This window comes from Ischnura elegans, chromosome 5, assembly GCF_921293095.1.
Source record: "Ischnura elegans chromosome 5, ioIscEleg1.1, whole genome shotgun sequence".
NCBI classification, from domain to species: domain Eukaryota; kingdom Metazoa; phylum Arthropoda; class Insecta; order Odonata; family Coenagrionidae; genus Ischnura; species Ischnura elegans.
In genome coordinates this window covers 39,060,352-39,073,327 of record NC_060250.1, presented here as the reverse complement: position 1 = coordinate 39,073,327, position 12,976 = coordinate 39,060,352, and the positions used below count along the sequence as shown (strand labels likewise).

At 38.1% G+C, this 12,976-nt stretch overlaps 1 protein-coding gene across 1 annotated transcript in view; it reads right to left on the bottom strand.

Annotated features, from left to right (window-relative positions):
* The window catches only part of LOC124159670, a 309,866-nt gene that overhangs the window by 158,119 nt on the left and 138,771 nt on the right, over nt 1-12,976 (bottom strand). Inside the window, exons 9-25 of the mRNA XM_046535577.1 lie at nt 11,134-11,253; nt 10,827-10,960; nt 10,469-10,706; nt 9,974-10,096; nt 9,695-9,829; nt 8,986-9,219; nt 7,987-8,517; nt 7,609-7,794; nt 6,921-7,172; nt 6,246-6,473; nt 5,536-5,739; nt 5,124-5,417; nt 4,548-4,790; nt 4,099-4,288; nt 2,177-3,735; nt 1,534-1,722; nt 490-877 (exon numbers count right to left, since the gene is read on the bottom strand). Of these exons, the coding sequence (XP_046391533.1) occupies nt 490-877; nt 1,534-1,722; nt 2,177-3,735; nt 4,099-4,288; nt 4,548-4,790; nt 5,124-5,417; nt 5,536-5,739; nt 6,246-6,473; nt 6,921-7,172; nt 7,609-7,794; nt 7,987-8,517; nt 8,986-9,219; nt 9,695-9,829; nt 9,974-10,096; nt 10,469-10,706; nt 10,827-10,960; nt 11,134-11,253 (5,248 nt within the window). The remainder of the gene's footprint in view (nt 1-489; nt 878-1,533; nt 1,723-2,176; nt 3,736-4,098; nt 4,289-4,547; nt 4,791-5,123; nt 5,418-5,535; nt 5,740-6,245; nt 6,474-6,920; nt 7,173-7,608; nt 7,795-7,986; nt 8,518-8,985; nt 9,220-9,694; nt 9,830-9,973; nt 10,097-10,468; nt 10,707-10,826; nt 10,961-11,133; nt 11,254-12,976) is intronic.

Sequence of the window (12,976 nt, the reverse complement as noted above, 5' to 3'; positions counted from 1 at the left end):
TAACCACTTGGGTGGAAAATATTTTAACCTAATCCCATCAAGATGACCACTTTTACGACGCACTTAAATCATTAAGCTATGTGTACTTGAAAGTAATGATTTAATGATAAAGCAACGAGTATGTAATGCTGGAGTAACAAGTATTTAACTGCCTATTCAATAAACCCTAACCATGAGATTAACCATAGCCTCAGAAATTACTCTTCATACACCTTCAATTACGACAACGCATTAAATTTGATTAAAAAATGTCTAAGAGTTTCTCATTCATGTCAAATACTCTAAGTAGATACCTGGTATGCAAGCTTTTAATCTTCATCTACATCAGATTTCACAATAAAACTTTTTACGTTGAGCTTATTAGTTTAATTATGATTTTTAGAGAAATGGCATTATTACATCTTGAGAATAAATTGTAGCAGTATACTATCTACCAATGATGCCAACAGAATAATGGTAAGATTTATTCATGTGTTTAGTACTACTGACCTGCACTTCCCACTGATACAAATTTCTGTAGCACTGCAATCCCCATCAATTCTGCAACCAGCACGACAGACACCATCTCGACACACCTCTCCCACAAGACAATTTCCATCGCCAAGGCAAACCTTGTCGCAAGTATTCCCATTACCGCATCTCTCCCCAACAGCGCAACTGCTCTCATGTGGTGAGCATGAGAGAGCGCAATATGATCCAACACACAGATATCCAGGTGGGCAGAGACCTCCCTGGCCACATTGCACTGGCACTCTGACACAACCTTGTTCTGGAACAGGGTTCCCTACAAAGCCGTCAGGGCACAGACAAGTCGTGGCGTGGTCAACACAGCGGCAGATGGCATTTGGTCCACAAGCTCCTTCTTTCTGGCAGGGATCTAGAAGCAGAGATACAGTACAAAATATCATACATAAATGATCATAGCAAGAAAAGTACAATGCAGGTTATCACTAAGAAGATCATCACTACAAAAAAGGAATACATATCCTCTTTCAGATGCTGATAACCATTCACCATCAGAGGGGCAACTCTCCCATAATCTTCAATATGTATACAATTTTGCAATGCAATTTTTCATGGATCATGGGAATCCACTCAATAATAAGAATTGGAAGAGTTCATAACTAAAGATACTCCATTGTCTCAAGAATGAATGCTTTAATTTAAGGCAGCGGAGTTGAAATAATTTTTACAACTTTATAAGGGCACTTTACACAGGGCATGTCATTGCACAGGTTAGCACAGAAAACAATTTTGAAATTGCAAGAATGCAAGCTCGGAATTAGAGCTGGAGCTATTTTGCCATCTTGAAGCCATAAATTCTAGCAATTCACTGCTTTACACGATGCAATTTTGACTAGACTTTTGTACACACATCAGATGGTGCTGGGCACTGGGTAAAACAGTCTTTACGCCACAGTTTTTTATTTTATAATTTTATACATAATTAAATTTTCTGCCATTTATTTTTATCATTAAAGTTTATTTTTATTCATAACAGAAAAATAAAATCTTTTCTCATTTATATCTCACCTTGGCATTTTCCATTGATGCATGCTTTATCGGCTGGGCATTTGCTATTACTGCGACAGCCGAGAGTACAAATTCCATTTATACAAGCTTGACTATCGGAGCATTGAGTGTGACCAGCACATGGGACAATACAAACACTATTCTGGCATCTCTCACCAAGAACACAGTCATCAGCATTACGGCATGCCACTGAAAGAAACATTGCACATAATTACTAACCATCAGTTATGAATCTTAGTATTCAAATTCTCAAGGTAAGATAGCCCAATAGATGATGGAAAGGACAAAAACTAGAATCAATGAGTCATTATCATTTCCAACACATTAATTCATACATTTAAAACAAATAAAAAGGGTAATAAGAGGTATAGAATGCAAATTAAAGACCCAAGTAAAACCTTTCAATGGAAGTTATTTCAAACAACTTAATTCTACAGCAAAAATCCAGATAATGCATCAATGATTAATATTTGATCATATTTTATTCCACGCTAAAACACATTTATGTATATTATGAGCATTTGGTTGACCCAAAACGCAACTTAGATAGAGGTATTTCAAAAGAGTGGTGATTAAAATGAGAGAAACTAATTCAAAATTTGTCTCCAAGACAATGCTGAATAGAGTGTTTCATGATATTTACCTCTACACTGTCCATCAATGCAAACATCACCAGGGCAATCAGCATCACTTGTGCAAGACTCCTCCGCTCTCACACAGCCAACAGATGATGGACCAAGGAGAAATTTGGGTGGGCAGGTGCAGATGGGCTTTCTATTCTGCACGGAGCAGAGGGAGTTTGGTCCACAAGCATTTTCACATGGGTTGGAACATTTTCCAGCCACGCAGACTGCATCCCTAGGACAGTCCTCATCTCCTCTAGGGCAGTGACCAATAGGAAGACAGCCGGTAGCCAATGGATCTCCAATGGTCCCCGGAGGACAGCTGCACTTATGACCTGAATGGGCCGCCTCACAGATGGCACTGGGGTGGCAAGGGTTTGGTTTGCAAGCCTCGGTGGCAGTGCATGCAACTTCTGGCAGGGGATCTGGTCGGTAGCCAGGTGGGCAAGAGCAGATGGCCCGGTGTTCTTCAGCAACGCAAACTGCATTCTCTCCACAGGCATCCTCCTCGCAGACATCCATACATGTGTGATCAAGACGGTTGCATAACTGGTGCGGGGGACAGTCAACATTGTACACACAAGGCACAACCTTGCATCCAGATCCTGAGGGATCATTCGGATCTCCAGCATATGGGCCTGGAGGACAGCTACAACGTGCAGCATGGTTCTTTGCAATACAGATGGCATGCGGACCACACTGGTGCTCAGAACAAGCCGATCTACACTTGAGGGCACCTGTGTTGTCCTTGCGGCACACTTCAGATTCTGGACACTCGGCATCGGTCTGGCACTGGTCGCGAGAGAGGGGACGGCATCCATGACGATCGTTAGGATTGCCAGTGAACCCTGCACGGCAGCGGCACACAGCTTTGTGGTTGGAGGCAATACAATCCGCATCTCTGGGACAAGTGACTTCCAAGCAGACAGTGGTACACTTAGGAACTCCAAGAGCATCCCGTTGGCAAGCTGCAGTGTCAAGGCAATCATCATCAGTTGAACAGTCTGGCAAGGAAGGCTTCTCACAAGCTGACTTTACAGGATTCCAAGAGAACCCATCGCGACATGTGCATGTTGGTTTCCAATCTTCAATGGAGCACACCTCGTTTTCGCCACACCCAATTCCTTCACATGGATTGACGCATGTTTTGAATCCATTGATATTCCACTGGCACACCAGATTATGATCGCAATCCTTATCAGATTGGCAATCACCCTTGGGTAACTCCCGGATGAGCTGACAGCCCAAACCAAGATTACTAGGATTCCCATCAAAGCCTTCCAGACATATGCAAGATGATCGGTGATTTTCTGTGATACACAGGGCATTTGGTCCACATTGTAGCTTGCTGCATGCATCAACACACTTCCTAACACCTTTTCCAAGCTGGAAGCAGATTTCATTGTGGGCACAATCAAGATCATTTCGACAATGGCCAGCTTTACATCCATTCTTGAGGTCATTAGGATCTCCTGTGGACCCAAGAGGGCAAGCACAGACACCATCATTACAAGCTGCTCCAGGTCCACATTTAACTCCTTCACAGAGGTTTCTGCATCGGTTGTTTTCACAGGCAAACCTGAAAACAGAGATGGAAAGAAATTTAGCAGGTCAAATTATTTTTCTTGATGGTGTTTAAGCATATCACGAACAGAATTTGGCACAAGATCAGTGGTAAATTAAATATGCAGGTTGGCCAAAGTTAATATTTTGGAGAAAATATTTTGTTTTTAGAGATGTAACATAAGTCATAGATTTCTGAAGTGCATTTCACACCTCAACAAAGGTCTGCAGCAAAAATGAAGCTGAACATATTAATGCACATGTTTGAAAATTTAGACTCAATTTAGATAGTAAAATTGACCTTGAATTATTAACCTTGAGCGACAATAATTTTCATAAATGAATAGTATATTAAGAAAAAGTTGGACGATTTTCTTACCCAGATGGACAAGGTGTATCATGCCCACAGTGACATGTGATAGGATCCAAACAAGTTCCTGACCAAATAGGTTGGCACTCGACAAAAGGATTTCCAACAAAAGACTCCTTGCATCGACAGTCATAACTTCCCAGAGTATTAATACACACAGCATTAACTCCACATGCATGTCCACTGCATTCATCCACATCTATGACAATTAGAAAAAAAGCATGTGAGCAAATAGCAAACAAACAAAAAAATTCAACATATTATTCAATATACCAACTAAAATGGAAATATCTTTTGCCCATAATGATTACAATTAATAATACAAAGATACACTTTTAAAATTATATAAACTAAACTGCATTGAGCTGACAGTGATTTCTACACATTCATTGACTAATAAAACAATACATACAATAGGTGGATGTAATCTTAAAATGGCGAGGGCTTGATAGGCCTACCTTGACAGTGGATGTATGGGTTTCCAACAAATCCAATTGGACAAACACACTCCACAGTGTTGATTCCTTGTCGGCATGCTGCCCCAAGACCACAAACAGTTGTGCTACAAGACTTCTCTTGAGGACTGCAGCCTTCATAGGGATTACCACTAGTTCCAGGGTTGCAAACGCACTGATTGATTGCATCATATTTGCAGTGAGCATTTGGACCACACTCAGGAATACAAACTGGAGCAATGGCAGCTAAAAAAAAGGAGAAATGCAATTAGACGAATTAAAAAAAAACAATAAAATTTAGATACACAAACTAACTGCTACAATGCAATTGAGAAATAAAAAAATCTTGGAAAGAAATACAGAAAATTCTGACACAAAAATCTGCAGAACAGATAGCTATGGGTTTAGAATTTTGCTACCATTACACAATAAAAAATGTATTCGGATGTCACATAGTCATACAAGAAATTTACGGGGGTGATTCAATAATGGATAAGAGAAAGATTACAACAAGAGGCACATGAGATATCATGCCCAGAGCTACAGTCATTGATATCTTCTAAATGGAGGAATACTTACGAGGCATACAGAGTAGATCTGGGTTCCCAGTGAAGAATGGATTGCAGACACACTTGTTTGTCAGAGGATTACACGTTGCTCCCACACCACAAACAACTCCTTCACAACGCTCCTTGCACCTTCCACCAACACAAATGCTGGGCTCATGACAAGGTTCAGTGACAGAGCACACATCAGGAAAGCAAGCTCCACCTGGGAATGGGTTGCCCACAAAACCTTCGACACACTTGCAAGTTGGGCCACTGGATGTTGCCATACAAACAGCTCCTTGTCCACAGATGAAGGCATCGCATACTGAAAAGAAACAAGTTGATTATGACATGAAATAACAGTTTGAGAATAAGGAAAGAGATATTATTCGGCCCAATGTCTTTCTGAGAAAAATTATCAGCTAAATATTGCCAAAGCTTACCTGATACACATTCCCCTCCAGGTAATTCTGTGAATCCAACATTGCAACGACACCATGCTGCATGCTTCTGTGCTTCACAGTATGCATTAACACCACATGGAAGCTTGTCACATGGGTTTACGCAAGTTCCAGATACACAAGCCAGTTGGTCAACACAGTCATTGTTTGAATCGCATTCATTTTCTGGCACCTGTTTCCCAATGCCTAAAATAAAATACAAGAGAAGTGTTATCCTACTGTGTTAGAAAGGCATACTGAGGAAGGCAAGTATGAGGAATAACAATACCCAGAATGAAAAATGAAGGAAATACTCATAAACAAGGGTTTCTTATATTCATACAAAGGCCTTAAAACATGACATAGGTATTACTGCTCTAATATTGTGAGATTGTTCTTCCACAGAGAGAGAAGAGTCACGTATGAAGAAAATTATGGAAAATTGTTGAATTTGAGAAATATATTCATGGCATAAAACGGCTTCGTTGAATATACAAAAATGTGAATTGAATGAAGGAAACAACAAAACCTGGACTAATCTGTAAAAATAAAATAATCATCTAGGTAGTATTTATCTTTCAGCATAAAAATTTGAAATGGAAAAGCAAAAAAAAACATTCTTTTCATTTCATCATCAAAAGTATTTGTAACACTAGAAGTGTTCACTGTCCCATTGATATAGACTTGTTTTCCCAACACTGAGTAGTACTTACATCCAGATCTGTACGGGTCTCCAGTCATTCCCTTACTGCACACGCACTTGAAACTTCCTTTCTCGTTGATGCAGTGGGCCCCATATGCACAGGGGCTGCTCACGCACTCATCAATGTCAACACAGCCTTGGAGGGGATTCCCTTGATGACCATTTTCACACATGCACCTCGGAGGATCACTTGGAGTGCATTTAGCATTAATTCCACAGGGAAATCTTTCACAAGGACCTGAATAGATTTTAATGGAAATATTTTACGTAAATAATACATAAAGAAAAAGTAATGCAACACTGTTGTAGCTCAAACTAAAGTAAAGTTAATGATATTTTCGGAATCCAGGTGATTCAACAAGCTTTTAAGTTTGAAATTCTATTCAAAGGATGCATATACATATTTCAAATGGATAAGATAGCATCCATATGAACTATAAATTTATGCATCAATAAAAGAATTAACCAAACTTTTCAAAAATTTTTAAAAGGCAATATGTACTAATTTTGCAGGTTGGAAACCTTAATTCATGGCTATTGATACCAATCAATAACATAAAAATAGGTGAATTTCAGTTTTCATTGAACACCATTTACCTCCACATTGACTATTTTTTACGAAATCGTGAAAAAAACTTCTCCCTAGAACCCATTTTTCGTATGACGTCATGCTATAGACACTCACTTTTGCATTTATTGCCATCCAAAGAGTCGGTGAAAAATGGCGGTGGGCAGACACATTCTCCAGGCTGTACACACTTCTCATTGGGCTGACAGTCACCATCGTGGATGCAACGTATTTGATCTGGTGAGCATACTCCGTGATATGGATCACCACTGAAACCAGTGGGACATACACACTCATGGGTGCCTGGTCTGTTGATACACTCTGCTCCAAAGCCACAAACTTGACGTCCATCAGTACATTCATTCACATCTGCGAATACAATCACAAATTTCAATTATAATAAAGCTAAAAGCCAGCAAAATTTATAAGTCAGTTATCACAAAATAACATAGCAAAGTGCGACGAAATACATCAACAGAACTTGGAGATAATTTACAGAGCCGATTTTACTAAATAACATTATGCAACATTTTCAAGTAATTCAACAGCATTTCAGGAAAAATTAAGTCTAAAAAGTACAATAAATATGAATTATCCTCTGAGGAAAATCTTCTCCATCAATTACAGTCAAGCCAATGCAAAGTGAGCTCTCAAAAAAATTAAGAATTCTATCCAAATGGCTTTTGAAAAATATAAAATAGAAGATCATGTTTAATATAATTTGGATATCTGTTCAAGATTTAGGGATTATAATCTATAAGAGTAGCACAAAATAAAACTAAAGAAAGTAATGGCAGTTAATTACCTTCGCATGATCCATCTTGCTTGATCCTATAACCTTTTGGGCATGCACAATAGCTAACACCTCCAGCAATCGTAATACATTCAGCTCCTGTAGGACATTTCTCTCCCTTAGAGCAACCAGCCAAAGCACAGTTTCCTTGCACAACTTGGTAAGGTGGCTGGCACTGGCATTCCAGAGAACTACATTCTGTAACAAAAACCAAGTGATAATTTTTATACATATCTTTCTGACCAATAACACATTTAAGCACAATGCAAACTCATGCACTAATAATTTTTCCAATGTTTTTACTCATGGTAATGTACCAAAAAATCATTACATTTTTCCAGGGTCAATTAAAGAAAAGGGGGAAAACTTATTTTCATCCCAGCAACTTACGTTCACAGAGCGAGTATGGATTCCCATTGTATCCAGGCGGGCATTGGCATTCATAGCTTCCGGGCAAGTTTTTGCAGACAGCTCCCAAACCACACGCAGGCTTCTCTCTCAATTCTGAGCACTCATCGATGTCGCGGCAGCGAGCGGTGCCATCAGAGCTCACTGTGTCTCTCGTGTATCCACGCTGACATATGCACACGCCGACCCCAACGAAATCATCCCTCACGCACTGCTCTCCAATTGGGCACGGAGCATTTGGACCACATCCAACATTTGTCGTCGTGATCTCCACACACCCACCACGGTACGGATCCCCCTTGAAACCACTTGGGCACTGACAAGAGAAGTGACCGGGAGCATTGATGCACACAGCACCCTTGGGGCATGGATCAGTGAGGCACTCATCGATATCCACGCATCCACCGCCTTCCAAAATTGAGCCAGTGTATCCGGGGGCACAAAGACATTTGGCCTCGTCTTTCACCAACGTGCACAGTTCATTAGGACTGCAGGATATTGTCTCGCATGGATCTAGAAAATGAGTGTCAAAAGGAAAATCAATTAAAATTTTGACACAGAAAACAAGGACATTAATTAATGAAATTTTAATGATTTTCTCATCAACTCATGACTAATATTCAAATCTAAAAGTCAAGTAAAGCTAGAAATGCAAGTAGAAAGAGAATCTAAATATAAAAAACAGCTATGATACATTTTTTATTTAGAATTAGTGAAAGAGGTAGTGGAAAATATGACCACAAACAGTCTACCAGACATAAATTATATTTTTTTTAAATAAGGGTATCAGATGAGTAGAAAACCTGATTGTGGTCAACCTGATTTTTTCAGTTCAAAATTATTTAAACCTAAACAATGGCAATAATTAATAGCACAAAGTTTTTCATTCACAGATTTTGTCCAAAAACCAAATGCCTAGGAATTAGCTGATAACATGAATGAACTATAGTGTACATGAAAATTAAAAACACTATGACTTACGTCTGCAATCATTTCCGACATTTGGTTCCGGGCAAAGGCACCTGCCATGCGTGTCACAGATAGCATTTCCTGGGCAGTCTGCTTCTGTTCTGCAAGTAACCACTCCAACGCATCTTGTGTGAGGATCAGGGTCAGGTATGGTACCCTCAGGGCACTCACAAAGATGTGTTCCAGGCACATTGTGACAGATTGCATTGATTCCACATGCACTTGGAAGAGTGCACTCATCCACGTCTACAAATGTTTTTAAAATGAAATTAGTCCATTGCCATACCAGCAACTCACACAAATATATAAATGGCAGTGATTATCTTAATATTCACATTTCTAAGATCAAAAATAATTAATGGAAACTGAAGGCAAAAAAATGATTAACTCGACTGGGATACTGAACATAGGGCAAATCACCTAAGCTGAAAATATGAATAGGGTAGAAAAAGCTCTCATGACGGGGTCTGCAAAAGAGAGTATAGCCTCACTACGCAGTCATGCATGAACATTAAGAAAACTTCAAAGTAAGTTACGTAAAAATCCAGGCAGTTTATCTCAATGGAAGAAATATTTGCACAAGGACCAAAGGCCTATAAACAAGGCCACAGGTATAAAAATGGCTAAATAATTTTCCTTCTTGGCAACAGGCATAGAAAAACTACTAAGGAGCACAATTCACATCAGCCACTAAATATTTGAACACATGAGGATTCCTCACCAAAGCACTGCTTATTTGCATTTCCAGAGAAGCCCACAGCACATTGGCATGAAAATGATCCAGGCGTGTTTGTACAGACAGCATTGGCACCGCAGCGACCAGATGGTCCATTAATCTTATCACATTCATCGATATCTAGGGGCAAAACAAATTAATAAATGAGCAACTGCTCAAATGAATATGGGTAATCATGCAACTAAGGGGAAATCAAGCTTTTCTGAGAGCACAGCTTCACAGCATGCACATTCAAGACTTTTCGACATTATAACTTCGCTTTACCTATACATCCAGCAGCAATATTGGCCGGGTTGAAGGTCCAGCCTTCATCACATATGCAATATGCTTCCCCTCCGTCAGGCTTGCAGTATGCATGGGGACCACATTTGATATCTTCGCAGGGAGCTGAAAAGAGAAAACGGATTTTGTTAGGAACACATTATTTTTGAGTGCACGAATTCAGAGACAAATAATCATATATTCAATTCTCTTATTTAACTATATCAAATGATTCTTAAAAAAAATTAGGCGAGTACAGTATGGATTCAAAATTTCCACAATCCTTTAATATGTAATTGTTCTCAAACTTTAAACATATTCTCCCTGTTTTAAGAAATCATCCACTCAATGACTATCTGCAATTTAACTAACAAAATAATTTTACCATAATGACACCATGAAGTAGTGTATCATAGTAGATGATTTATGTAGAAAAATATACACCATTCATTTCAAAAAAATTAGTTCCACAGGAATAAAAGTTGAAGAATATCATACCTTTGCAGGGCACCACTGGTGGAGCACCAATATAATCCTGTTCGCATTCACATCTGAAGCCTCCAATAGTGTTTGTGCAGGTAGAGTGAGGACCACAAGGCTGAGATATACATTCATCTATGTCAACGCAATCAGCCCCTTTAGCAAGGAATCCTTTCCTGCAGAAACACTGACCATCAAGACACTCTGCATTGTTCACACAGTCAAAATTGCTGTGGCAGAGGATGTTGACATCAACCTGATGGAAGATATTAAAATATATACATATGAGACTATTCATCTAGCAAAACAAAAATTTACTGAACACAAGTTTCAACAGTTTCCTTAAGCACCCTAAGGGCTAATCATTTTTTTTTACCTGTTCACAAGCAACTGATGGATCTGGCTTAGCAGCATAGCCTTGCGGACACAGGCAATTGTAACCAGGGGCAGCGTTCTCGCAAATTGCAAATTTTCCACAGGGTTTATCCAAGGCAACACATTCATTAATGTCTAAAAATGAAATTAAAATTAAATTATGAGCCAAATAGCTCTTATAAAACTGCATTATACTGAATGAATATAATATAAGAATAAATTAACTTTCAAGTCAATTGGAATCATTTTTTAAAATTGGCATCACGAATTAAATTCTTTTAATATTACAATAAATGAGGGCCACTTACCGACGCAGCCTTTGTAAGGGTCTCCAGTGTAGTCTTCTAAGCAAGAGCAAGTAAAACTTCCAATTGTATCAGTGCAAACAGCATTCTCACCACATGGATTGTCTAAGCACTCATTGACATCTGGAATGAAAAAATTATTATTACTAACGCATAACCACAATACACATAGATAAGATTAGGAACAATTAGGATGGAATGAATAAATTACCTTACATAATTTAAATACTTAAATTGATCAAATTATATTTTACATGTGATGAAAAAATACATCAAGAACTTCAAAACTAAAGAATTCATTCAATTTTTGCATTTGGCAAATAAATATTTAGGATAGCTAGCTCACGAAGGAAAAACAATAGTTAAATGTCAAATAGACAAAAGAGAAATCATGGTCAGATGATATTAATGTGTTTTTTGATCAATAGAATTCAGTAAATTCTTAGTAACGTAAAAAAATGGAGTTCGTGTACAAAATTCACATACAAGCAGTTAAAGTACGATAGATTTGTGTGAAATTGAAAATGATGCATGAGATATTTGAAATCATGCCAACAGCATGCTAGCATTGGATTTGTGCAAATTTCTACATGGCAACTTGGAAGCACAAGAAATATACACGGAAAACATGGGCAGTAGGAGCAAAAGTATGCCTCTAATTTTTGAAAGAAAAGATTAGAATTTCAAAATTGGGAAATACAAGAAAGCATTTTCTTCCAATAAGTTATGTTTTCACCAACACCAAGCATTATGTTAATGAACAAAATTATAATAGATTGAATCCTTCCATGCATAACATATTTCTCATCTCACAACCTCTGAAAATGATCATCCAATATTGTGCCTTATCCCATTAATGAGTGATTTGTACCCAAAATCATCTACATTCTAAAGTATGTAGTTTACAGTGAGATTTACATCTAACAGACAAAAGGTGAGAGTCAAGAGCACCATTCATGTTGTAAATGCAGGCATAAAAAAAGTTTTTGCAAGAGTTTCAAAAGATTTCAGGAAATACAAATGATAATGATACCTCAACTGCACAAACGCTCAACAATCACCCACTGAATAAAATCCACTTATTTAGTACTACTAGGGCTACTAGATCAGTGGATTTGATAAGGTGGGCGATTGTTCATCGTTTGTGCGGTGGAAGTATCGATAAGCATTTGTGTTCTTTCATGCATTTGGCTATGCAAATGGATAAAAAAAAACATTCATGGAAAAAAACATCAAAATAAATATGAAATGCGGAAGTAGAAATGGCTAAGCCCAAACATGCAATAGAGTAATAACACTCGAAGTAGTCCACCAAAGAAAATGAATGGGTAATTGAGAAAAGGAATCACATCCTCCTTACAATGCTCTTTTTCTTACTCAATTATCTCATTAATATTCCATCTCATCAAAATTTACAGAAGGCAAGAATGAGTGTTTTAAAATTCTTTAAAGAGATGGTATCAATATTTTTCATCCTTCTTAATGTACCAGAGTATCTATTACTTCCAGGTGAAAGCTATCATAACCATGAAAAAGGAAACAATAAGACCTAAAACCAATAAGCTCCTGATAAAAATATCAATTGATATATTTTGTATTCAAAATGCTCTTTTAATTAGGAAAAAATAAGTCAATCATTTCAAAATGCTTTCAGGCAAGTGCTCATCTGACATACACAACGTGAATGTGCACAATAGAAACCACTTCATTGCGTTCTCAGAGATTTCAAAAATATGGAAAGATATTCCACCTTCTCAACATCATTGGATGATTTTATACTGGCCTTATGTAACAGCAGATCTACAGCGAAGGACTCCCTATGAATGGGTTTCTAATGTGCACAAGG